We start from the raw sequence: 23,147 nt of genomic DNA on the forward strand, positions 1-23,147 counted from the left end.
AGATTTCCTGTAATTTGATTACTTGATAAAACACAACTTCACAACATATGAAATCAATTAAGGTTAAAACTGGATTTGAATCCTCCTGCAAGACAGGCCTAAACAATGGAGCCAAAAGAAGGTGTCCGAGTTAATTTTCTAGTTCAATCCTTTTGGGACAGTTGTCTGTTTTGCGTCACTAGGTAATCCAGGCTGGTCTGAAATACGTACTAATATGAGCAAGGCTTAAGAAATCGTAGTACGGGGTTTAAATTTTGCAATAACGGAATGAGCAGCCTACCTCCCACTGCCTCCACCCTTCTTCAATTCTCCCCTTGTCACTCCTTCTTTTCTCACATACGCACACTGATGTCATTTCATGGATTGCCCAAGAACAATAGCATGAGAGGAAACATTTCTTGGGGGAAGTACAACAACAGCATTCCACACTAACCCAACAAAACTACAGCCGCAGCATAACACTACCAGTGACCACAACATCCTCCACAAATGCCTGGTCAGTAACAGACGACGCTGGGGATGAATCACTTGACCAGTTATTTAAAGATTAAAACATTACTCAAAAGAAGCATTTACATTTTAAAGTAGAATCTTTATTGTCGTTGAGCAAATATACATTTTGCACATACATGTTACAAGGAAAATTCTTTCTCTGCATTTAACCGATCCCCTTAAGGGGGGTCTCGCTCAGAGACACACCTGGTGGGTAGATTAGGATTTCATCCTGCAGACTACTGCATCCGATCCTGCTGCACTACCCATTGAGATAGCAGGCCGCCAAACTTCATGTTTTGTCTTACTTTGCTCTTTTATACGTCTTTTATGTTGATTGTATGTTCAGTACTGTTTCTTAGGTTTAATGTATGTCTTACTTTACAGATATCGGAGTGAAAATCAAAGCCAAAAGAGTGGGCAGGGTGGGAAGAGGAACAATACAAGGAATTTCCCCCAGTTTCCTTAAGTGCTCCCCCCACACAGTGCTCCACTTCTTAATCGCAATAATCTTTGTAAATGGAAACAATGCTGCACCCTAGAGGTGTGAAATGAGACTTGTCAGGCATTTAAAACTGATAAAAAGAAAATCGATATTTATTTAAAATTGCATATCCAGACTACAAACGACACCAATTATTATTGCCCAGACAGAAACATTCTGGGAAGTTAAAAAAAAGAGAAAAAGCTGCAACAGAGACAAAAGTGGAGGTAGTTTGTTTTTTAAATGAAACACACAAAAAGAAATGGAGGGAAACGGCCCTATACATATGGTCAGTATGGAGCCCATAATAAAAAAGCCAGGCCTTTTATAATTTATAATTAGTTACAAGTCTGAAGTTCAGTCAAAGTATCTGTCAATTTGTGCCAAGTGATGGGAGAAACCTCTAAATTGTTTGTAGCTCTGCAAAAGTTAAAAACATTTTTAACACCCTTTACTGGCTTGAGTGATATGGCAACATATAGCCTACCATCACCGCTTGAATTTGCCATACATACCAGATAAACTATCCTTATAATATCAGTTTAAGGTAAGGCAGGACTAAACAAAAACTTGTAGTTAATATAGGACTGTTATATCAATGTGATACTTTCATATTCTGTAAATATCTTAATGTGTCAGGCATTAAATTCATTGGATTGGCATAACCTGAACAATAAAATACACAGTGATTTTACAAACATTATAGGTGAACTCTCTTTCTTGAATTCCCAAAAGATTTATTTTATCCCAATATATAGTAGTTTTTATGTTGTTTTAGAATATAAAACTACATATGGCACTCAAATCTGTAGCATATTTGGTTTTTTGATTTCGATGCTACTGTCCATGTTTATGTCCATTTCTGCTGCCATATCATCTGCTGGGGTTCAGCCAAGTACCACAGTCAACAAAGTCAGGATAAAAAAACAACAGTAAGCAGTTATCCATGTAGCACGAAGTCAATGATGGACTTGGACTGATGTGAGGCATCAAAGGCTTCATAAAGTATAAAATGTTACTCTTTTTAGTCACAGAGGAAAACTTCAAAGGCATTTTATTTTTGATGGTTCTTTTCCTCTTGCTGGTTTCACCAGAATTAGATTCAAAGTCTCATCATTTTAAATAGGTATCAGGGATATCGGTGTCTTTGTTTTGAAACAAAACATTTCATTGGTTTTAGTGGTAAATTTTCTGGATTAATGTAGATTATTAATACACTGCGGCACAAGATGCCGAAAATGTAAAACTTGACAATAATCCTTCATAGACAATAATCTTTTCATAGGTCATGGTCAGAGTGCCCCATTGTTATGTGTTATCATGTGCCTGCGCAGATTGCTGGGGTTGTTGAAGCTAGCAGTGCACTGATTGCAGGTGTAGGGCTTCTCTCCGGAGTGAGTCCTCAAGTGGATTTTTAGGCTGCCGTTTTGTGTAAAGCGCTTACCACATTGTGGACATGCGTACGGCTTCTCCCCAGTGTGAATGCGCATGTGGATGCTAAGTGTGGTTTTGTTGACGAATGACTTGCCGCACAAGGAGCAAGGAATGGGTGACTCCCCCGTGTGGCTTGCCCGGTGAACAATCAGGTCTTCGCGGTTCACAAAGCGCTCACCACAGAAACTGCAATCCAGAGTTTTGCTAACAGTGTGAGCAAAGAGGTTTTGCTGCTGGGGGAACTGGCTGATGTGACTGGGGTGGCCCACTTGGCAATCGGCTCCTTGTATTGATGTTTTTATTGTAGAATTCAAGGTTGTTGGAGCCATTTGAGTGGAATGATTTCTTTCCAGCTGGCTGTTTCTCACCAGCCCCACATTGTTATCCTGAACTGCTCTCATTGGTGCTCTGTCATTTGCACCAGAGGTGAAATTCATGAGACTGTCATGGCTGACGCTGTGATCAGGAGATAGAGAGCTAAAAGCCTGAAGTTCAGAAGCAGTAAAGAGAGTGTTGCTATCTTCCTGCAGAGGCCCTTCTCCTCGGCCGTGAACACTCACTATTCTCAGCTCCTTATTATCACCTGTCAGGCTAGAGGAACCAGCAGGTTCTGTGGCAACACCTAACTGTGTGCTGTGGTTTCCGAAATCACCCTGACCTGAAAAGACAAGTAAACAAACTTAGACTGAAAATTGAGGTCAATTTGTATTAAATGTCAAGCAAATGTTCTTAAAAATGTTAAAACTGTGACTTATGAGTAACCAATTCTAAAAAAGGACACAGCAGAAAGCAGCTTTCAACAAAGGTGTATTGCAACAATAACCTTTTTTTATATAATGAATCTGCCTGGATGTAGCTGAATAGATTAAAAAATATGCTGAACCATATAAAAAGGAAGTGTATACAATAATGCATACACACATAAAAAATAACACAGCATGTATACACATATATGTTTGTATGCCAATTAAATGTTTGAATTAGATTCCTTCAACAACGACAGATGTATGTATTCAGTCTATTTGTAATCTATTTGTAATACTATATTTATGATTTATTTCACACAAAGTCTTGTGAATTGTGTGTGTAGCCACTAACTAATAATATAACAAAAACACATAGTAGTCTACTATTTCAGCTGAGACATTCTTTCCTTACAGACAACAGCCAGTCAGCAATGAGGATCTGCTTGCGTGCTCTGAGTAAAAAGACAAAGAATACCTGTCACCTCCTGTCTCACTAACTGACAATCAGGTATTTTATTATCAAAACTAGTTTTCTCACCTTCAACTGGCTCACATCCTCCAATGTCATCTTCATCTTTGATCAGAATCACATCTGGACTCTCAACATCTGCACACTGACCAAAAAGAATGCATACACATGACATGCAAAACAAAATGTAAACAGAATTATTGGTTACTGAGAGTGCAAATACGTGCTGAATTTACCTGCACTTGGGTAGCAGAGGGTGAAGCTTTGTTCTCTGATTGTAGAGAAAGAGAAGCAGGTTCCCCAATAGGGCTTTGAGCCAATGGTGATTTTATAACAACTAGAGAAGGAATTGAGAAAATAGAGAGAAACTGTCAGAACTATTTTTGGTGTAGTGATACATGATCAGCAGGCATGGCAGCAGATTGTGAATTAAATGCACATGTACAACTGTAAATAGAATTCAAATTTTCCTTATCATTATGATAATTGGACATGGTTTTGCATATTGCATATGCATATTATATGGTTTTGTTATATTTAGTGTGACAAAAAACTGGAATCTACTTAGTTTTAATTTAAAGTTTCATATAAAGTATCATCTAGATGAACTTAAGTCAAATTACTTAAATTTCAAAATGCTAATTGAGCCTACTGGGCAGGATCCCTGGGACCCAATACATAAGGCTCCTGGACTTCATCTGCACATTATCTCAAAAAGATAAAATATCCTCAAAAGAGGCAAAACAGCTTCCAGGCAATTCAAAATGACTATAAAGTGTGGAAGAAATGTCAGGAAGAAAAACAGAACAACTACAAAAACAAACAAAACATCGATAGAGATGCAAAGTACCAACAAAGTGATGCAAAACATCTTCAAAATGATTGAAATGACCACAAAGAGACAAAAATAACCATGAAGAAACACAAAACTGACACTAATGACATGATCTGTGATCATTTTGTGTGTTTTGCTCCTTTGTAAACTGGGTAGGGGACCAGAGAAAATTTGTACCGATACTGCTAGAAGCAAAAACAACAACAAAATTGTGATTCTCATGGCAGCCTCAATTTTTTTCTAAAATGTTTTTCAAAACTTCACAAGAAATTGGTGAGATGGACACATCCTTGACACATAAGGGAGACATACCTAATGGCCCATTTTTTCTCATTTGGAAAAGAAAAGTAGCACTTTTCTTCTGCAAAATGAAGAAAAACTGCAACACAACAAAAAACACTATAATCGTTATGAACAGAAAGACTTTTTGCAGGGCTGGTGTATTACAATGCATTTGTTTATCTAGGTGTACCTGGAAAATAATATACTGTCGACACAGACTCACATTCAGTAGCTTTTGTTTGGCTCATTTTCCAAGTGGAAAAAAGAGCCATTCACAGTCACTGGCAATGCCATTAGGTACACCTCTACAACCTAACACAATCTAATACAGCAGGTCTGCCATGAAATCTACCTTTAAGGTTATAAGTTCTCAGTTTCTAAGTTGAAACCCTCAGAAAGGTGTCCCCAGCTTTGGAGCTGTGTGTTTCCACTGTGCAGCTACTGATACTAGTGTTTTGTTGTTGCTTCTTGTTGTTCTTTTCTTTCCTCCCTCCACTTTCCACTCACCCCTACCGGTCAAGGCAGATGGCCGTTCACCCTGAGCCGAGTTCTGCGGGAGGTTTCTTCTGTAAAAAGGCTTTTTCCCCCTCTGCTGTTTTCAATAGGCTTGCTCAAAGGGGATTTGTCAGGTTTTGTTTACATATCTGTACAGTCTGACTTTATTATGTAAAGTGTCTTGTGATGATTTTGTTGTGAATTGGTGCTATATAAATAAAGTGAATTGAATTGAATTGAGAAAGGTGATAATTCTACTATGTGTTTATTATCAAATCATAGTGGACAATGGAGTCTTACTGGAGTGCATTATAATAGGAGGTGGTTCTAAAGTTTAAGCCCCCCTATTTAAAATTAATAAGGGGAGCAAAACATTAGACCCACCTCTTAGTATGATGCACTGGCAGGTATAAATCATTCTCAAGATTGATTCCTGTCTCATCTATTTTACAACAAAACTAATGTAGAATACCTTACCAGTAAAATGTTTTCTTCTGGAGGCCTTTTACGTACATTGGGCCCATTGTATCATTATAAAAGATATGTATTATTATTATTATTATATTAAAATTGTCATAATTAGGATTAAGCTTATATTTAATAAACATATTGACCATCAGTGCCGGAAACTGAATCTAAAATGTGACGTGCGTGCCACGTGATAAGGACCAGCTGTGATTAATTAACGTTATTAACACGTTCTTTTAAGCCTTACAACAACTGTCTTTATTGACATAGAAGTCAGTTAGCTGCAGATTCCGTTTTTTTAAAAAGAAGCTCGTTAAACGCTAACTAAACTTCCGGACCAGAGCATTACTTGTTACTCGCACGTTACGCTGTACCGTTACCTTGTGGTTTAGCCCGTGGTTTGGGGAGAGTTCCTCTCATAGGAGTAAAGCGGCTGGCCGGTCGGTTGGTCCTGGTCTGCAGTCTGAGGGAGAAGAGCTCGCTCCTCATCACCTTCATCCTCATCCTCAGGGCTTCGTTTTCCTTCAGGCTCTGGGTCAAATGCAGGCGTAGGGACGACGAGCTCTCCGAGAACAACTGGCTGATCTCCGCCACCGCCGCCTTCACCAACACATCCATTATGGACAAAAGCTGGGACTCCAGATTCAGACTGCCCTGCGGCATGTTTGTAGACATGTTTCACTCTGCTGTAGCCGACAATTCTGTTGGAAAAAAACGAGACACAATCAGGGGCTTAGCTTACAACGGAGACAATACAATGGTCTTTCCGGTAGCGAGACACTGGTTACCGTAATACTAAGACAGCACACGCAGCTAAGATCGGCGTTTTTCCCTTCACAGCTCAACACACTGAAGTTGAGAGAACTTTCACAGGTCGTGCATTGTCCATGCATATGTTCCAGTGTGGCAGGGGGGCTTAATGAGTCAGTGAAGTCTAACCAGCAGTAATTAGTGTGATTGCTGAAAGCAATCACACTATTGTTGTTTCCAGTATTTAATTTTATTATTATTATTATTATTATTATTATTATTATTATTACGGATTCTTCCGTACGTTTTTCGGCGTGCTGTAAGTCCTGAATGCTAAAAGCTGCAAACATGGTTCCAACTGTAATATGTTAAGCATGGTTGGGAGAGGTGTGCTCATTACCCTGTGTGCTGATAGCTAATGTACTGTAATTATTATGAATATTAATATGAATTTTTTTTTGAATGGAAAGTCTATGGAAGTGATGTTTAAACTGCAATATCTCTAAAACTACACATGGTAGCATGATGCAGCTTTGTGGGATGCTGTCCCATAATGAAGTGCTTCACATGTTACAGCGTGGGCTCTATAGCGCCACCGTGTGGTCAGATATCAACATGTTTATGTGCGTTTTTTGACATGCTACTAGTCCTACACGCTTACAGCTAGAAACATGGTTCCAACTGTAATATGTTAAGTACAGTTAGGAGAGTTCATGTATTACTCTGTGGGCTGACAGCTGATGTAAAATAATTGTTATGAATATTTGTATGATTTGTTTTTTGCATTGCCGTCTATGAGAGCAATCTTAATACTGCAATATCTCAAAAACTACACATGGTAGCATGATGCAGCTTTGTGTAGTGCTGTCCCATGATGAAGTGCTTCACATGTTACAGCGTGGGCTCTATAGCGCCACCGTGTGGTCAGATATCAGCATGTTTATGTTAGTTGTTTTGACATGCAACTAGTCCTACACGCTTACAGCTAGAAACATGGTTCCAACTGTAATATGTTAAGTACAGATAGGAGAGTTGATGTATTACTCTGTGGGCTGACAGCTGATGTACAATAATTATTATGAATATTTGTATGATTTGTTTGTTGCCGTCTATGAGAGCAATCTACACATGGCTGTATCTCGGAAACTACACGTGATATTGTTATGAAACTTTCAGGAAAGCTGCCCCATGATGAAATGCTTCACATGTTACAGTGTGGGCTCTCTAGCGCCACCGTGTGGTCAGTTATTTAACTCGTTTTTTAATTCAAAAAAAAATTTTTTTTTCTTTCTGATTTCACTTCTATATTGTACAGGGCCTTTAGTACTACCACGTGCGCCACCTGGCGGCCGTTCGCGGTACTGCAACTCACTAGTTGTTCAATATTTTAAAAAACTACACATGCTACAGTGTTGCCTGTCGCTTCTACAACTTTCAAAGCTGCAGATTCGGCGATGGCTGCAGCAGGTGCAGCGGCTGGCTTTCAGCAATCACACGCATTTTCTGCAGGAAATGCCCATTCTAGTTTAGTTTGTGTTTTGTTCGTTGTTGTTAACATAGATTCAGGGGTGGCCCTGGACACAGCCTAAAAATGTCCCCAATCCCTTTACCCCAGCCTGAAGCAGATATAAAATGACCACAATGAGGCCATCACAATGTTTTTTATAAATCCTGTGGTTGTTTTTAGTCTCCTTTTTTGTTTTGTCTTTTTAGAGATTTTTTTGTCGTTTTTTTTATGTGTGTGTGTGTGTTCTTTCTAACATTTGTGGTCGTTTTTGTATGTTAATGGTTGTAACATTTCTGTTAGAAATATAACTTTTCTCTTAATGCTCACTTTACACAAAGGCCCAGACTAATCCATTTGTGGTGGTTGTTGTTGTTGTTGTCGTCAATGAAACTTATGTTTAGTGTGTGTGTCAAGTAACAAATGTAAAATGCCAAGCTCCAAAATTATAGTTGTTATTATCTATATTTTAGTATTGTCAGGAAATCCCATTTAAAAACACTGAAACAAACAATGAATGCGTCTACTCAAATAAAATGTGCAGGTGGTTCTTAGCATGCCTTATATTTTAATAGTTTGATCAATTATTTTTTATTTATTTGTGGAAGTCAACACTTCACTCAGTGGTGTGTTTTAATAGCTTTTTTTCTATTCAGCCTACATGAAAGAAGTCTATGGTAAAACCAGATTCTAGATTCACAGGCATTACAATTAACACACCTAAATCATTTTTGGTTTAGGTCTTTTTATGAGATTTGTTGACAGTAACCACAATATAGAAAATCCCTTTCTGTAACTACACTTGTCCAATGAAATACTGGACACGCATCATACAGATGTTTCAATTTCAAAAACTCTCAGGCTAGTGTCTGCACAAAGCACATCAACATAAATAGAGCACAGTTACCGTGTGCGCCTCTTGAACCATGTGCGGAATACGGTTACTTTGGGGCTTTCCTCTGTATCCATGTTGAATTCGAACCAATAATGTCACAGTGATGCCCCTCACCAACTCTAGTCAGATGACCTGTGCATCACAATAAAAGCTTTCACAAGTCCACTAAACTTTCAACCCAACATTATTTTAACATCTCACATAAAGACCCAGTTTTAAATAAATGTCTAACAGTTGCATGATCTCAAATAATTTTTAATTTATAACAGAAAAATAATTATTAAACAAAGCAAAAAAATTACAAGTTACGCACATCTGCATTTGACCATTGTTTTCTTAATAACGTAAAAACCTACTCTCTTAAGAGTAACTGTTAAACATTGCATGCTGTTTTCTTTCTTTAAGACCTTAACAAAACAAGTGAACATTCTTTTTCTTTGTTAAACAAGCAAAAGCCCAAAAAATGATGAGTTTACTATTATTGAAAATTAGGCACATTATATAAATTTGAGAAAATGGTACCAATAAATTCGGAACTAATCACTATTCATTTGAAAACACGTCCTGGCCAAACCATTAGTTAAAACTGCAACATGCATTTAAGGCTAGCACTAGTAACTAGTAGCAACTAGTTCTATTAATCTATTAAAAACTTACCTTAAAAAAATCTATCCACTGTAAACCAGCTGGCTGTTTATTGCTATTAATATATTTTTCATAATGTATTTCATTTCTTCCCATTTTGAATGCAGCAAAGTCGTGAACCATGATCTTTTCACTTCACATGTTCACCATTTAATTCTTTTTAACTTTTTTCTTCTATAAGCACACAATAAATGAACATTTCTGCTTTATGTACTCAAACAAACAAACAACATGGCAGCGAATAAAAAAGAAAAACATACAGCCAACACATTTTCAGCATCAGAGTTAAGGGTCAACTTAATGTGCCTAATTTCCATAACAGAAGTCTATCAACAAACTAAGACATACTCATTGTAGTTTTGCATTCTTTTTGGTCTTTTCAGTCTTATTGTTGTAGCATTTCTCTAGCACTACGCCTTAACTAACTCCCCTCCACCTTCCTCTTTCTCACAGCTCTTTGGTGATTGGTCTTTCTCCTCACCAATTCCCTCTAACTCTGCACCATCTTCCTCTTTTTCCTCTTGGCTACCTATTGTCCCTGTCTCTTCTTCATGTTTCTCTACCAATACCTGTCCTGCTGTATCCTCTCCCTTCTCTTTCTCTTCTCCCTGATCACCAGCCTTCTCTTTCTCCTCCTTTTCTTTGTCCTTCCTCTCTTTCTCAATTTTGGAGAGATTGTGGCAGAGAGACTGCACATAAGTGAACACACACATAGGGTCTGGGTGGTTTCCCATCATGATCATATCAGAAACTTCCAGCAGAGGGCAGCAGTCAGCCAGGGACCTGGGAGAGAGAGTGTAAAGGAAAAAAGAATTGTGACCAGTTAGGCAAAGCAGGCAACAGTCCCTATACACAGTATATCAGTAGATTTTAATAATGTAATCAAACTGCAAATTTGAATGGGGGGAAAGAAATCTATGTAAATCTATGACAAAAATGTACAGGGAATGTTAGTTATAAATGCTATAGCAAGAGCCATAATAACCTTTTTTTTTGTCCTTTTGGCTTATCCTGTGAGTTCAGGGTCATTACAGTGGATCATTGTCCGCATGTTGATTTGGCACAGTTTTTATACTGACATAACCCCAATTTTTACCAGGCTTGGACCGGCACCATGATGCACAACTGGGGAATGAGAAAGGGCTGTTGGGGGTTCAGTGTGTCTTTGACACATAGCCAGGAATGGGGATTGAACCACTGACCCTGTTGTCCATGGACAACTTCCTTACCAACTGAGCTACAGCTGCCCTCAAGAGCCATAATAATCATATTATTAAATAATATAAAAATAAATGTAACAGTATAAAAGCCAAAAGGACAAGAAAAAAGTACCACAGTAGAAAAGTACAGAAAGATTAACAAGAAAATGTAATTCAATGGCTTCCACTGAACAATAGGAAAGGTGTTTTACAAGCTTCTAATTAAATGAATCCAGTTGTCCTGTAATTTAAGTTATCAATTTTTCTGAATACCTAAAGGATTTGTAAAACATGTTGGATTTAAAATGGAACAAAAGCTGTGGCCACAGTGCATTAAATCCTACAAAATGATCATACCACAGCTTAAGTAATGGTGCCTCATAAAGGCCTCTGAATATTGAGGTATATGATGGCTCAGTGGATGTAGGAAGCCACAACAGCCACGATGTATGCAGAAAGCAACAAAAAGATAGTTAAACACTCCATACTGTGCAGTTTGGAAAGCAAGTGTGAAGTTTTTCTCCCTCTCCTTTGAATTCAGAGAGCTGTAATCGAAAGCGTCTGGAAAGAAACGATGGATTAGAGCACAGAACGCCAGCCCATCACACCAGGACGATGAGAAGTTTTCTATGTTGACCCCCTAAAAAAAATCCACAAAAACTGAATAAACAGATAGAACATGATTTCAACTAAGTGTCTGGTTCTTCTGTGCATTATCTATTCATAAATCTAGAGAATGAATATGGAGATTAGCAGGAGCTGACACATGAAGTTTCTGTGTTGATCTCACGTCATAGTTGCGGGTCTTGTTGCGACACCACTGAAGCATCTTCTGTTTGATTGAAGCTCCTGTGGCCACGGCTGCAGATGACCTCTGAATTTTGAAGTTTCGAGGTACTGGTGTCCTAAAAATGACACAATATTGCAATATTTCATATTAGTTGTTTATATTTTTCTGTCCCATTGGAGCCATTCTCTCATGCAATGACTTACTCTGTTGCACCTTGCTGGAACTTGGCTATAATGTTGGTTTTAGCAGAGGCTCTAATAGAGCGTGCAGAGGGTCTTGGTCGGGAAAGAGAAGAGGCAGATGGACCACTCTTTCTTTTGGGCTTCCCTTGCTTTTCTGTCTCCTTCATCTTTCCTTTGTCTTTTTTCTCTACATCCAGTTGTTTTTTCTCTTTCTCATCTTTTTTTGCATTTTCCTCACTTTTGCTTTTCTCTTTATCTTTGCATTTGTCTTTCACCTCTTCGTCATCTTTTCCAGTTTCAACCTCTTTTTTGTCATCTTCCACCTCACTCTCCCTTTCCTTTTCTACTTTTATTGGTTCAGGATATTTGATTTCAACATCACTAGCTGCTTTGTCTTTATCCTGTTCAGTCTCTTCAGCATCACCTTGTGCAGGCCTTGACACAGTTTGGGGCTTGTCTGTATCTTCAGCACTGGCCTCCTCTTCTCCTGCCTGTTGTGGTGCTATGCTCTCCTTCCCTTTCTCCTCCACCTGACCTTCTGCTGTCTCCCTCTGCTCCACACCTGGGTCTTTATTCTCCCCCAGCCTTAGCTCTTCTGCCTGGAGGACAAGAGACACCTTTTTTTATTATGTATTTGTTTCACTAGTTATACACATAAAAAGTGATGGATTTACACACAAGTCTATGAGCAGTAAACAGTATTAAAAGTGACAATTTAACTTGTGATTATCTTAATTATCCAGTCCCTTTTGAGACAATGCACTTGGAGGTCTATGTTTAAAAAATGGTTGTAATTCCAACTCATATATATATATATATATATATATATATATATATATATATATATATATATATATATATATACACACACACATATATACATATATATATATATATATATATATATAGTATAACTAAGTATAACTATACTTAAGATGAATAAAATACATAAAATCTGTCATTTTTCATTGTAGATAAATTATAGTAGATAAAGATATTTAAGTTTGTAGTAGAGAGATTAAATTTATCTGGTGACTAGTTCTTTGTAACATTAAGACCATGACTTCTGTTAGAACAGTAATATTATGTAAGATGTACTAAAATTAGTGTTCACACTTAACCTCAGGGATAAAATGGTCCTTGTAACATGAGACTTTATGGTCCAGTCCGTGATTTGTTGTGATTCTCATTAATTTATAATTAACAGAGAGTTCAAAACTTTTGATAGTTCATAAACCACATCATAATCACAAACCTGTATTTAACAACCTGTCCTCCCAGTTAAGACTAATCAGAAACTACATAATGACTTAAAAACCTATATAAAAAAACAGTGTTATTAATTTCTTTGATAATAATACAGGTTTTTTTTTCCTTTTACGATAATACATTGATGACATATATTATTTTTTGATTTGTTTGTGGCATATTGCATCTTTGTTTGAGTTAAAAGTTGAAAAATATTATTTTTGTCTATATATCGTCATATAACCGTGTCCTTAAGGACCTACTGCAGGGACACCAGGTCAGGCTTTGCAGTAGTGACTCATCAGAGCGAATTGGAAAATCCTCCATGGTGTGTGTATGTGTATATGTGTGCGTGTGTGTGTGTGTGTGTGATTTTTCAGTCTGGAGTAAGAACAGGTGTGGCACAGCAAATGCAGAAGCACTTCTATCATCCTCACTATACACACAACACCTGCCATGGCCACAAATACTTTCTTTAGAGATCTTAATTCCACTGACTGAGGGTTTTATTAGTGTGAAAACTTTTCCCCTGCATTTTAATATTAGCATGTAAAACACAGACCTGGTTGTTGTTGTTATTGGTGTCAGTCTGATTAGTTGTCGCCGCAGACTCAGACATCTCCTGGTTGTGTGATTGTCCATCCATGATCTTCAGAAATGTTTGTCCACTGAATCGAAAGTAAAACCAGACTTTTTCTAAACGTAATGCTCCAGCACTGTTATATGATCCTGTAGCTTCCTCGGAAAGTTTCATTCACCCAAAGGCAAATCCTCTTTTTAAGAGCACTGCTAAATGTCTTTTCTCTCTCTCTCTCTGTCAGCCCTGCTCTGTGTTTGTAATGTGTGTGTGGGATTGTGGATACCCCCCTCTCACTCGCTTTCACCCGACACCCCCACCCTCTGCTTTGTGAGGATTCCTATGCTTCTTTATCTGACCTTTTGAACAACAAGGGTCCTGAAATAGTCGCAGTGACATAGGTGCAAGCCAACGGGCCTGGCAGCTGCATCTGCTGTGGAAACTGTAGCTGTACACACACGTAATACGCGGGTATGGACATGCAGTTTAAAAACCATACACAGTCAGCGTAATTTGTCTTTGCTTGTAATGTAAAATGTTTATTTTTTAACAAATCAATACCATTGTCATGTCTGTGGTCAAGTCTGTGTCAAGTAACAGCCTGTTTACCAACTAAGAAACTAAGAAGGAAGAAAAAATACACAGATCTGGTATAACAGGCAAAATAAGGGTGCAGCTCAGTTGGTAAGACAGTCGACCATGAACCACAGGGTGAGTGGTTCGATCCCCACTCCCGGCTACATGTTGAAGTGCCCTTGGGCAAGGCACTGAACCCCAAGTTGCTCCTGGTGGGTCAGGTGAGCACCTTGCATGGCAGCCTCGGTGTGTGAATGGGAATCAACATTGTAAAGTGCTTTGGATGAAAGCGCTATATATAAATGACCATTTACCATTTATATAACATTATGACCACCTGTGCAGTTTAATGCAATTCAATATAGTGGCTCTGTCATGAATACCACTTTTCTTACTTTTAAGGTTGAAACTGTCAGAAAGGGAATAATTCTATGTCTATAGTAAAGAAACTAGTGGAGTTGTACTGGAGTGAATCATTTATGAGGTGGTTCAAATATTTTGAGCACCTCTGCATTAGATTGTATTTCTGTACCTATTAAAGTCACCAGTGAGTGGGAAAATAGTTATTAAATGTGAATGAGAGTAATCTACAGTTGTGTGTATGTATAAGCACTCAAATAGCACAAAGGGAAGAAAAACAGTGTCTTGAGATGTCTGCTCCTCTAAGGTCATTTTTTATGGTTATTCAGGGCAAAACATCTCCTGATACACAGCGATTTCTTTCTTCCCAGGACCAAGAAAGTTAAACTGTTAAAAAAAGTAAAAACATGGATTTTATGTATACCTTCCAACATCATCGTTTTTTTCTCTTGCCAACCTTTTTAAAAAATTGTTTTCATTTCGACAACATTTTGATTTACCTATTGATTTACTTCAAGTGTCAGCATCGTAAAGTGTTCAAATAGTTATGTGGTTAAACAACACGACTCCAGTTTTTTAGCTTGCCGTCTCAGCTGATCACTCTATATACTCACTCAACACAAAACAGATGGTTTTAAAAATAAATGTCATTATCTTCTTTTACCCCTACAGCCTCCTTTCTTTCTTGAGTGCTATAAATATATCATTGGCTTCTTGTGTATCTCTCCCTCCCCTCCTGTTTGTGTCTCTACACCAAAGCTTTGCATCTGCTGTACTTTAGATGTTGATGCATTAAATGAGTGTACCCTTGGAAAATTGGTTCACACAGGACGCTAATTGGGTCTTTATGGCTTGAATGTTTTTTTCAATGTTATAAAATTAACAAAACCCACAGCAACAGATAAAAACAGAAGCCAAATACAGCAGTTTGGCTGTGGACACAAACAGAAATAAACTAATAAATATACTGTACATCTCTGTCTGTAGACCCACAAAACCCCTTTAAAAACACATAAAACAAATGAGCGCCTAAACAACTTTAAGATCCACTGACATATATGGGGATATTATATGTCATTAAATTTACCACTGCATGGGAAAAACAAAGGAGATACTGAGGCTATAAATAAGAAAACTGTAACAGTAAGAGTGAGTTTTTGTGTCATGTCCAACCCATTGTCTCCTAGTGCAGGTCTCCAAGGATTGTCACAATAGCTCCTCAAATTATTATGTCTTACAGTGAGTGAAGTATCTCCTGCCAGTCATATTCTCCTCACTTATCTGAATATTTGGTTATATGTGGAGTGTGGTTAGTGCTGCTGCCTCACAGCTAAAAAGTTGCAGGTTTGCGTTCTCGGCCGATCGCGGCCTTTCTGTGTGGAGTTTGCATGTTGTCCCTGTCCTTGCCTAAGTTTTGTCTAGGTACTCTGGTTTTCTCCCACAGTCCAAAGACATGCATGTTAGGTTAAATGATGTCTCAAGGAACCTAGGGTGTACGTATTAATGTTTTTGAGCTGTCTTGTCTGACCCAACATGAAACCACAGTTTTTTCGTGGCACGACTGAAGTATTGCATTCAGACTTATTTTTCTGTAAATCTGTCTGTCACGTAAAAGTTTGTTGCCGGCGATTAAATCCCAGCGTAAAAGAGATGATTTAGCTTTAACCTACAGAGGCAATACTTGCAATGTAATTTTAGTAAATGGACACACGGTGGCAGCCACATATTAAACAACAGTGTACACCCATAATAAACACTGTTGAATGTTTTTTTGACTTTGTTGAATGAATTCTATAGGGTTTTCATGTTGACATATTTAGCTGTGATAGTACATTCACAGCAGCAAAGTAGCAGAGCAACAGTTCAGAGACAGACAAGTGTTTTTATCAGTCCTTGCCCACCCTGTCTGCAGAGGTGACTAGTGACTAGTATGGACAATGGTATAAGGAGGACACAGCACCAAGTAAGTATACATCCTGAATAAATCTGAAGATGTCCTGTGTTATCACATGCTCTTGTGGGAGACAGTTCAGTGTGAGCAGCAGTCACAGGACAGGAAAGAGTGCTTGAATGACTGAATCTAGCCTCAGTATCACATAACATGTATGTGAGCTTGTTCACACATTCACTTTACAGCTGCTGAATTTTATGTAGTCTGTTTGTACCCTTCATGTTTTAGTAAGGGCACAGGACAGGATGACCACAGGATGAGGACTCTGTTCTCTAGTTCCCAACATTTCCATTTTCCTTTTGGCTTGTCACATCTGAAAACAAACAATATCTAGCTTTTCTTCAAACTGTGAGGTCTTTGATTAAAAGGGGATTTTCTCACATATTAGTTATGACATCATTTGAAAAGTTGATGCCTGTACAGATAAAACTCCAAAGTGTCACAAAACAAAGCACAAATTGGCAGACAAATGTGCACATTTGCACTGTTGAAAAATGTATATGTGAAACACAAACATTCTTAGAAAGAAGAACTAGTGACTGTGATGGAGAAATAAATGTCGTGCTTTCAGCTCAGTATCATAAACTTGATGGCATCTGACCACCTACCAACCTAAAAGTTGCTGAGATCTGCCTTTTCTCCTGGCACGAGTGTTTGACCTTTGGCTGTGCAGTCACATATGCCCACATGCACATGTTTGCATTTTTAGGCTAATGAAAAACGCATACATTTTTAGAAAGAAGAACCTAGTAAGTGTGATAGAGAAACAGATGCCGTGCCTCAGCTTAGTATTATAAAAAGGATGACATGTGACCATTAGCTCACTTAAACGTTGCTCGGATCTGCAATTTTTGTGCTTAGTTAGGCTTTTTGCAATTGCAGTGTGTTTGACTGCTAGTAGACACATATGCATTCATGTAGGTGTTTGCACTGTTAGGCTCATGACTGAATTCCTTACATATAGTCTTTATATGTACTCGGTGGCAGTGCCTCAGTAGGTAGAGTGGTGGCACACCGACCATAGGGTCAGAGGTTCTTGCCCCACTCATCCCAACCCCATGTCGAAGTGTCCCCAGGCAAGACATTGAAACCTACAAAAGCCCATCCCCAGCCGTGTAGTGCCAGTCCCCAGCCTGGTAGAATTTGAGGAGGGTTGCATCAGGAAGGGCGTCTGGTGTAAAAATATTGCCATATCAACATGCAGACTAATGATCTGCTGTGGTGAACCTGAAGTTATGAGATAAGCCAAAAAGACAAAAAATTAATACAGAGAAGTAATGGTAAAAATATGAAAAGCATGGAGCATATATGGATTAGTGATAATAACTGTATTGACTACATGTTTGTTTGTGATCATGATGATATATGTGTTTTTTTGTCTTGGAGAAAGTTAAAGAATTTCCAGTGATTTTCTGGTAAGCCACAAATGGAACTGCCAGATGGGATTTTTCCCACAAACCAGATTAAGTTATAGTGTAAAATTATGACAATAATAAACACATAAAGATTATTGTATTTAAAGATACAAAATTAATACATATTTTCTAACCCCTATGAAAGATTTGGGAAAAGTGAATAATTACCGTAGTATTTCTACTAGAATAATCTAAACAGTATCATGTAATATAACTGTGAGAGAATAATCAGATGAATTTAGCTATTATTCATGTCTCTACGTGCGCTCTTTTTCAATTTGTGACTGATGTGTGTCCTCGAATAAACTTTGTATAAGAAGCTCCCCCTTTGCACGCATCTCATTGTAGTTGGTAAACAAAATGAATGAGTCACTACTTTTGAGGACATTGTAAGAGGAAGAATTTTTGATAACTGGCAGGAGATTGAGAAATAGTCTGCAGGGATAAGCTTTGTCAAAAACATTGATGCAAGATTATGGGCTTCGTTTTCAGTTTAAATCCCAAATCGACTAATTTTTTATTTTTTTAGGCTTTTTGTTTTGCATAATAAATTAACATCACTTTAGACTCTGGTGATGTTTTAGCGATTATTGCAAGAATAATATAGTGTGGGGAGGAGTTTTTAGGCATCTTTGCCCAAAACTGAAGACTTTATTTCATCACAAAAGGAGACACTGCATAATTAAAAATACACCATCCCCACCATGGAGCGTGGTGATGGAAAAATGAATGTAATCCTGAACGAGTGCCTGATGTTGTGTGCAAGAGGTCTTGACTTGGGAGAAGATATGTTTCCCTGCAGAACAATGACCCCAGGCAAACAGCCAAAGCTGCACAGAAATGGCATAAAGATAACAAGGTTAATGTTTTTGAGAAGTTGAATCGGAGCCCAGACCTAAATCCAATTAAGAATTTGTGGCTGGACTTGAAAAGAGCCTCATGCAACTTAACAGGGCAGTTAGACCCCATGCTGTAACACCAAAGTTGCATTTACTAAATAATGACATCATTTCATCATAAAAGATGAAAGCATGCAATGTGGGTGAATACTGAAGATTGATTGATTGATTGATGATTTATCCAAAACCAACTAGCCTATAAAGTCTTAATTTTGAATTGTTTTCTTGCCTAGAGTTTGATCAATAGTACTTTTTTTAATATGGGGTGATAGATTGCAGCTGGTCAGCACTGAAACAAAACAGCTTGGCTCTGGCTCTGTCCAAAGGTAAAAAATGCCTTGGCCAGTATCTGTAAAGCTCAATAATTAACACGTCATGATTCACTTGGTTGATCTGTACAAACCTTAAGTTACTATTACTAAAAACAATGATTTGCCTGACTAGTTGTCATGCAGTTAATGAAGACTCCAGATCACTCCCGACAAAGAAACACTTCACACTGAAGTCCATGTGAAAATATGAATTGTCATATTTGCAATTTTGATTTGAACAGTTTTAATAACTGAGTCATATCATGATAATGATGAAGTTTAGGTTGATTTATGACTTTTGGGATGAGCCTCTCTGTGTGTTCACCCGGTGTCCAGTCTTAGATAATATCCCAAATCTAGCTGCATACATTAGTTTACCTACATTTCAGGCATGTGAGCTGGTGTTACATTGGGCCAGAGTGCACTAGACAGAACATCTAAATACAAGAAGAGCCACATACTGTAGTGTATACAATCCAGTGCAGTGAAGAATGTTCAGAGATCTACAATCGAGGAACCAAAGAGCCTCTACATAGGACATAGCCCAGCACAAGAGACACAACCCCTCAGGACCCGAATCAGCATCACACTTACATCTAAAGGATAAAGGACACAAGTGGAATGAGAAAGAGAAGATAATGGTAAGAGAGAAGAATATGATAAATAATATTTCAGATTCTGGCTCACGGTCACCAAACAAATGCAAACTCCACATTGTGATAGGAGCATCAGCGAGGACATTGTGCTCTTCTTACTACACTTCTTAGCTCTAAAACATTTCTGCACACGAGATGATGCAAATGGATTCACTGACTGTGGCGCAGGAAGGTAGAGCGGTTGTCCACCAATCTCACAGTTGTTGGTTCAATCCCCGGCTCCTCCGGTCACATGTCGAAGTGTCCTTGAGCAAGACACTGAACCCCGACTTAGTTGCTCCCGGTGAGTGTTGGCCAGCTGCATAGCAGCTCCCCCATCGGTGTATGAATGTGAGTCTGATTGTGAGTGTGAATGGGTGTAGGAGTGTAAAGCGCTTTGAATGCCAATAGGTAGAAAAGCGCTATATAAGTGCAGACCATTTACCAACCATTTACAACTGACTTTGTTCACAATCCACAGTTCCTGTGCTGATCCTGAACAGATTAATTTTCAACAATTCCAAATATGAATTCCTCTGGAGAGAAGTATCTTCCCACCCAGCTCTCCACCACAAAGCAAACATTTCCCAAAACCTTAAAGTATTTACAAAACCTGGACCATGTGCTGTTCCAGAAGAACAAAAAGAGTACATAGGTCACAGATATGTGGATGAACTGTGGGTTACCAGGTAACCCAGCAGCAAGTCAAACTGACCTGGTTTAAAAATAAGTCAAATCAAATTTATCCTAAAACTTTTAACAATTCTTCGATCTTAAAAGTTGCCTGTGTTTGCATTATTTTGCTATTTTATTCCCCTGCTTATCACGTGATGCGTTTTGATAAATGTTACTTTTTTTCCATAGCTTTACTCAATTCTCGCTGCACAGACATGCTACAAGGATAAAGTCATTGGCAGTTTTTGTCTTTCCACAGGATTTATTAAACATATAATGCCGAAACTTTATTATCATTTAACCCTCACATACTGTTTCGGTCTCTTTTGACATTTAAAAGCATTAAAAAACCCTAAATGTCATTCTTTTAGACTTTATAAAGTTGACTTGACCTTCCAAAATGAGGAAGCAGATAACGATTTCGAGGAGGATGTGTCAGAAGACAACTTGAAAGACAACTCTGATTGCAGCTCCTCTGATGATGACTCATTTTACTTTTAATAAAATATATTAAAATCAATCAAGACATAAACATAACAGATGTTTATGTCTTACAGGACAAAAACAGGACATCACATTGCTTGATAGTAGATCTTTTTATCTACAAACAAGTGTTCTAAAACCTAAAAAATACACTCTTCCTGCTATCTGAAACATGGATTAAGGATTATTCATCCATTTATTAATGCCAGATAGGCTATTTAAACATTTAAAAAGATCTATATTTCATAATTTACTTATGAAGGTATTCTTGGTTCAGGTGAAAATTGACTTGGAACATACTGTGAAGGCATGGAATATGCTAAGTATGTAAGGGTTAAACAGTATTTTTGTCTGTGCTATATGATTAGAGAGGAGTTGTGTATGTGAAGACCAGTGCTGAACATCTTTGGGGTTTATGTCTTTAGGTATAGTAATGCTAACACACACAAACAGTACACTGGGTGTGTGCGTCAACACTGGTTTAAGAAGGTGCATACAAATGTTTGCGTGCCAAAGAGTCTGTGTATGTAAAAATTGTTGGGTCATGTGATGACATTGGTTAACCACATATTGTATTGTGTGGTTTTGTGTTGTATTGTGTAGTATTATAGTACATCTTAAAATCCACACAAGCACATGGAAAATGAACTAAAACAAGTCCACACAGAGAGACTGCACCTGGCAGGTGGAATTGAACCAGGGGGCTTCTAGATCAACAATTGCCTTAATAAAATTGATTTAATAGAAATTTAACTCTTTGATTGTATAAACTTTCTCTAGACTCATATTTCATATATCAGTGTGTTTGAAGGTTATAGGAGAATATTTATGATCATCTATTTACAATACTTTAAATATTCCGTATAGTTGTGTTTTGTTTGTGGGAATAATTTTATAATTGCAGTCTTCCCATGTTATAAACTATAATGTCTTAAAAATAACCAGACAAAGTAATACTTGGTTAACAGCCAAACTGAGAACATGATTACTGATTCATATGCGCATCATGTGGTTTAGACAAATCAGGAAACACGAACTGAAAGTGTAAAAATCATGAAGACATTACTTTCCCCGTTAAATTATAGCTGGACTAAAGGTTTCTAAGGGGCTGTGCTGTTCAGGGCATTAATAACACACTTTGTGGAAACTGGATCAGTTTTATCCAAACCATGATCGTGCAGCTCAATAGTGACATTTTCATCAGAATATTCACATATTAAGATTTGTTTATTAAACCAAAAAAGCAATTTTATCATAGATGCAAAATTTGTTTAACAAAAAAACTCAAGACAACAATCAACAAAAGTAGTGTCAAAACAAGGGTGTTTAGCAATTGTTTCAAAAGAGGAGTAAAAGTCAAATCCACCTGAGTGTCTGTGTGCTTCAAATGATGAAGGATGGCATGAGTTTTTACACTGGATGCCCTTCCTGCCACAACCCTCCCATTTCATCCAGGCTCGGGACTGGCAACAAGGTGGTCCTTGGTGGCTGGGTGAGGGCACACCGGGTGTGGTTGGATTTGATTTCGCTGTCTTCTGCATCCCAACACAATACTCTGGCACTGAGCCACCAGGTCAAACTAAAATCAAACTAAAGAAGATGCGAAGAAAATCTTTTGTACAAAAGCATTGACATAGTTAATATTAAATATTTCCTCTTATTGTTAGATGCCAAAATATCTTGTGGTAAACTTTCTGATTATTTCCGGTTTACAGCCTTCAACACAGGAAACAGGTCACTCCTGTCTCCCCACTGCAGACACTGGTCTTACTGGTTTTTATGAGCTGATTGTTTGGCTATATCCATACCTTGTCTACATGCATGTTTTTTTTTTGTTAGCATAGCTGCTGGAATCAGCTGCACAGCTGGGAGAAGTGTTCCAGGAATGCACAAACATTTATTGTCAATGATAAAATGCATATATAACGTACTCAGTCCAGGGGATGCCTCTTATACAAGTCATCGCCATTGTTTTGCTTTTATTTGAAACATATTAAATTAAAATACCCAGCAAAGCTAACTGTAAACAACCAGATTTCCTTTAGCCTTTAGCCAACAGGGGAAGTCCTGGGTTACAGCATCCGTTCTTACAGCATGTCAGGGAGAGATAAAATGCTTTATCCATATGGAAAAACTTAAAACACAGACAGCCAGTTTCCACTTGGCACTCACCAAGTTGTTTTCTCCTGCGAGTCACATGACCTGTTGACTAAGCCAGCATCCACATCTGGTGTGTCTCATAGCCTCAGTGGCAGAGCTGCTTTGCTGGGAACGCAGCAGTGCTTATTTTCTGCAGCTGCCAGCAGCTCGAGGAGCGGCATTTTCCCTGCTGCAGTGTGGAGAAAGT

At 38.1% G+C, this 23,147-nt stretch overlaps 2 protein-coding genes and 1 long non-coding RNA gene across 5 annotated transcripts; all 3 read right to left on the reverse strand.

The window, feature by feature from the left end:
- Nucleotides 1-597: 597 nt before the first annotated feature.
- LOC137133699 (uncharacterized) lies at nucleotides 598-7,447 on the reverse strand. Of its 2 annotated transcripts, XM_067517531.1 has the most exons (5): nucleotides 6,086-7,447; nucleotides 3,862-3,962; nucleotides 3,695-3,770; nucleotides 3,569-3,608; nucleotides 2,929-3,068 (listed from the first exon to the last, which is right to left on the reverse strand). In XM_067517531.1, the coding sequence occupies exons 1-5, from the start codon at nucleotides 6,378-6,380 to the stop codon at nucleotides 3,059-3,061; spliced, it is 522 nt and encodes a 173-aa protein (XP_067373632.1). In that variant the 5' UTR covers nucleotides 6,381-7,447; the 3' UTR covers nucleotides 2,929-3,058. The 2 variants fall into 2 exon arrangements, with proteins under 2 accessions (XP_067373631.1, XP_067373632.1); XM_067517530.1 differs by lacking the exon at nucleotides 3,569-3,608 and having other exon boundaries at nucleotides 598-3,068.
- A 1,649-nt stretch (nucleotides 7,448-9,096) lies between these two features.
- smtnl1 (smoothelin-like 1) lies at nucleotides 9,097-13,752 on the reverse strand. Its single transcript, XM_067517529.1, has 5 exons — nucleotides 13,481-13,752; nucleotides 11,692-12,269; nucleotides 11,489-11,603; nucleotides 11,187-11,338; nucleotides 9,097-10,282 (listed from the first exon to the last, which is right to left on the reverse strand). The coding sequence occupies exons 1-5, from the start codon at nucleotides 13,670-13,672 to the stop codon at nucleotides 9,910-9,912; spliced, it is 1,410 nt and encodes a 469-aa protein (XP_067373630.1). The 5' UTR covers nucleotides 13,673-13,752; the 3' UTR covers nucleotides 9,097-9,909.
- Nucleotides 13,753-14,034: 282 nt separating this feature from the next.
- Nucleotides 14,035-23,112, reverse strand: LOC137134209 (uncharacterized). Of its 2 annotated transcripts, XR_010915408.1 has the most exons (4): nucleotides 22,973-23,112; nucleotides 22,167-22,390; nucleotides 19,469-19,603; nucleotides 14,035-17,609 (listed from the first exon to the last, which is right to left on the reverse strand). It is a non-coding gene; the product is annotated as an uncharacterized lncRNA (long non-coding RNA). The 2 variants fall into 2 exon arrangements; XR_010915407.1 differs by lacking the exon at nucleotides 14,035-17,609 and having other exon boundaries at nucleotides 18,015-19,603.
- Nucleotides 23,113-23,147: the final 35 nt, after the last annotated feature.

Source organism: Channa argus, chromosome 10 (genome assembly GCF_033026475.1).
Source record: "Channa argus isolate prfri chromosome 10, Channa argus male v1.0, whole genome shotgun sequence".
Classification (NCBI taxonomy): Eukaryota; Metazoa; Chordata; class Actinopteri; order Anabantiformes; family Channidae; genus Channa; species Channa argus.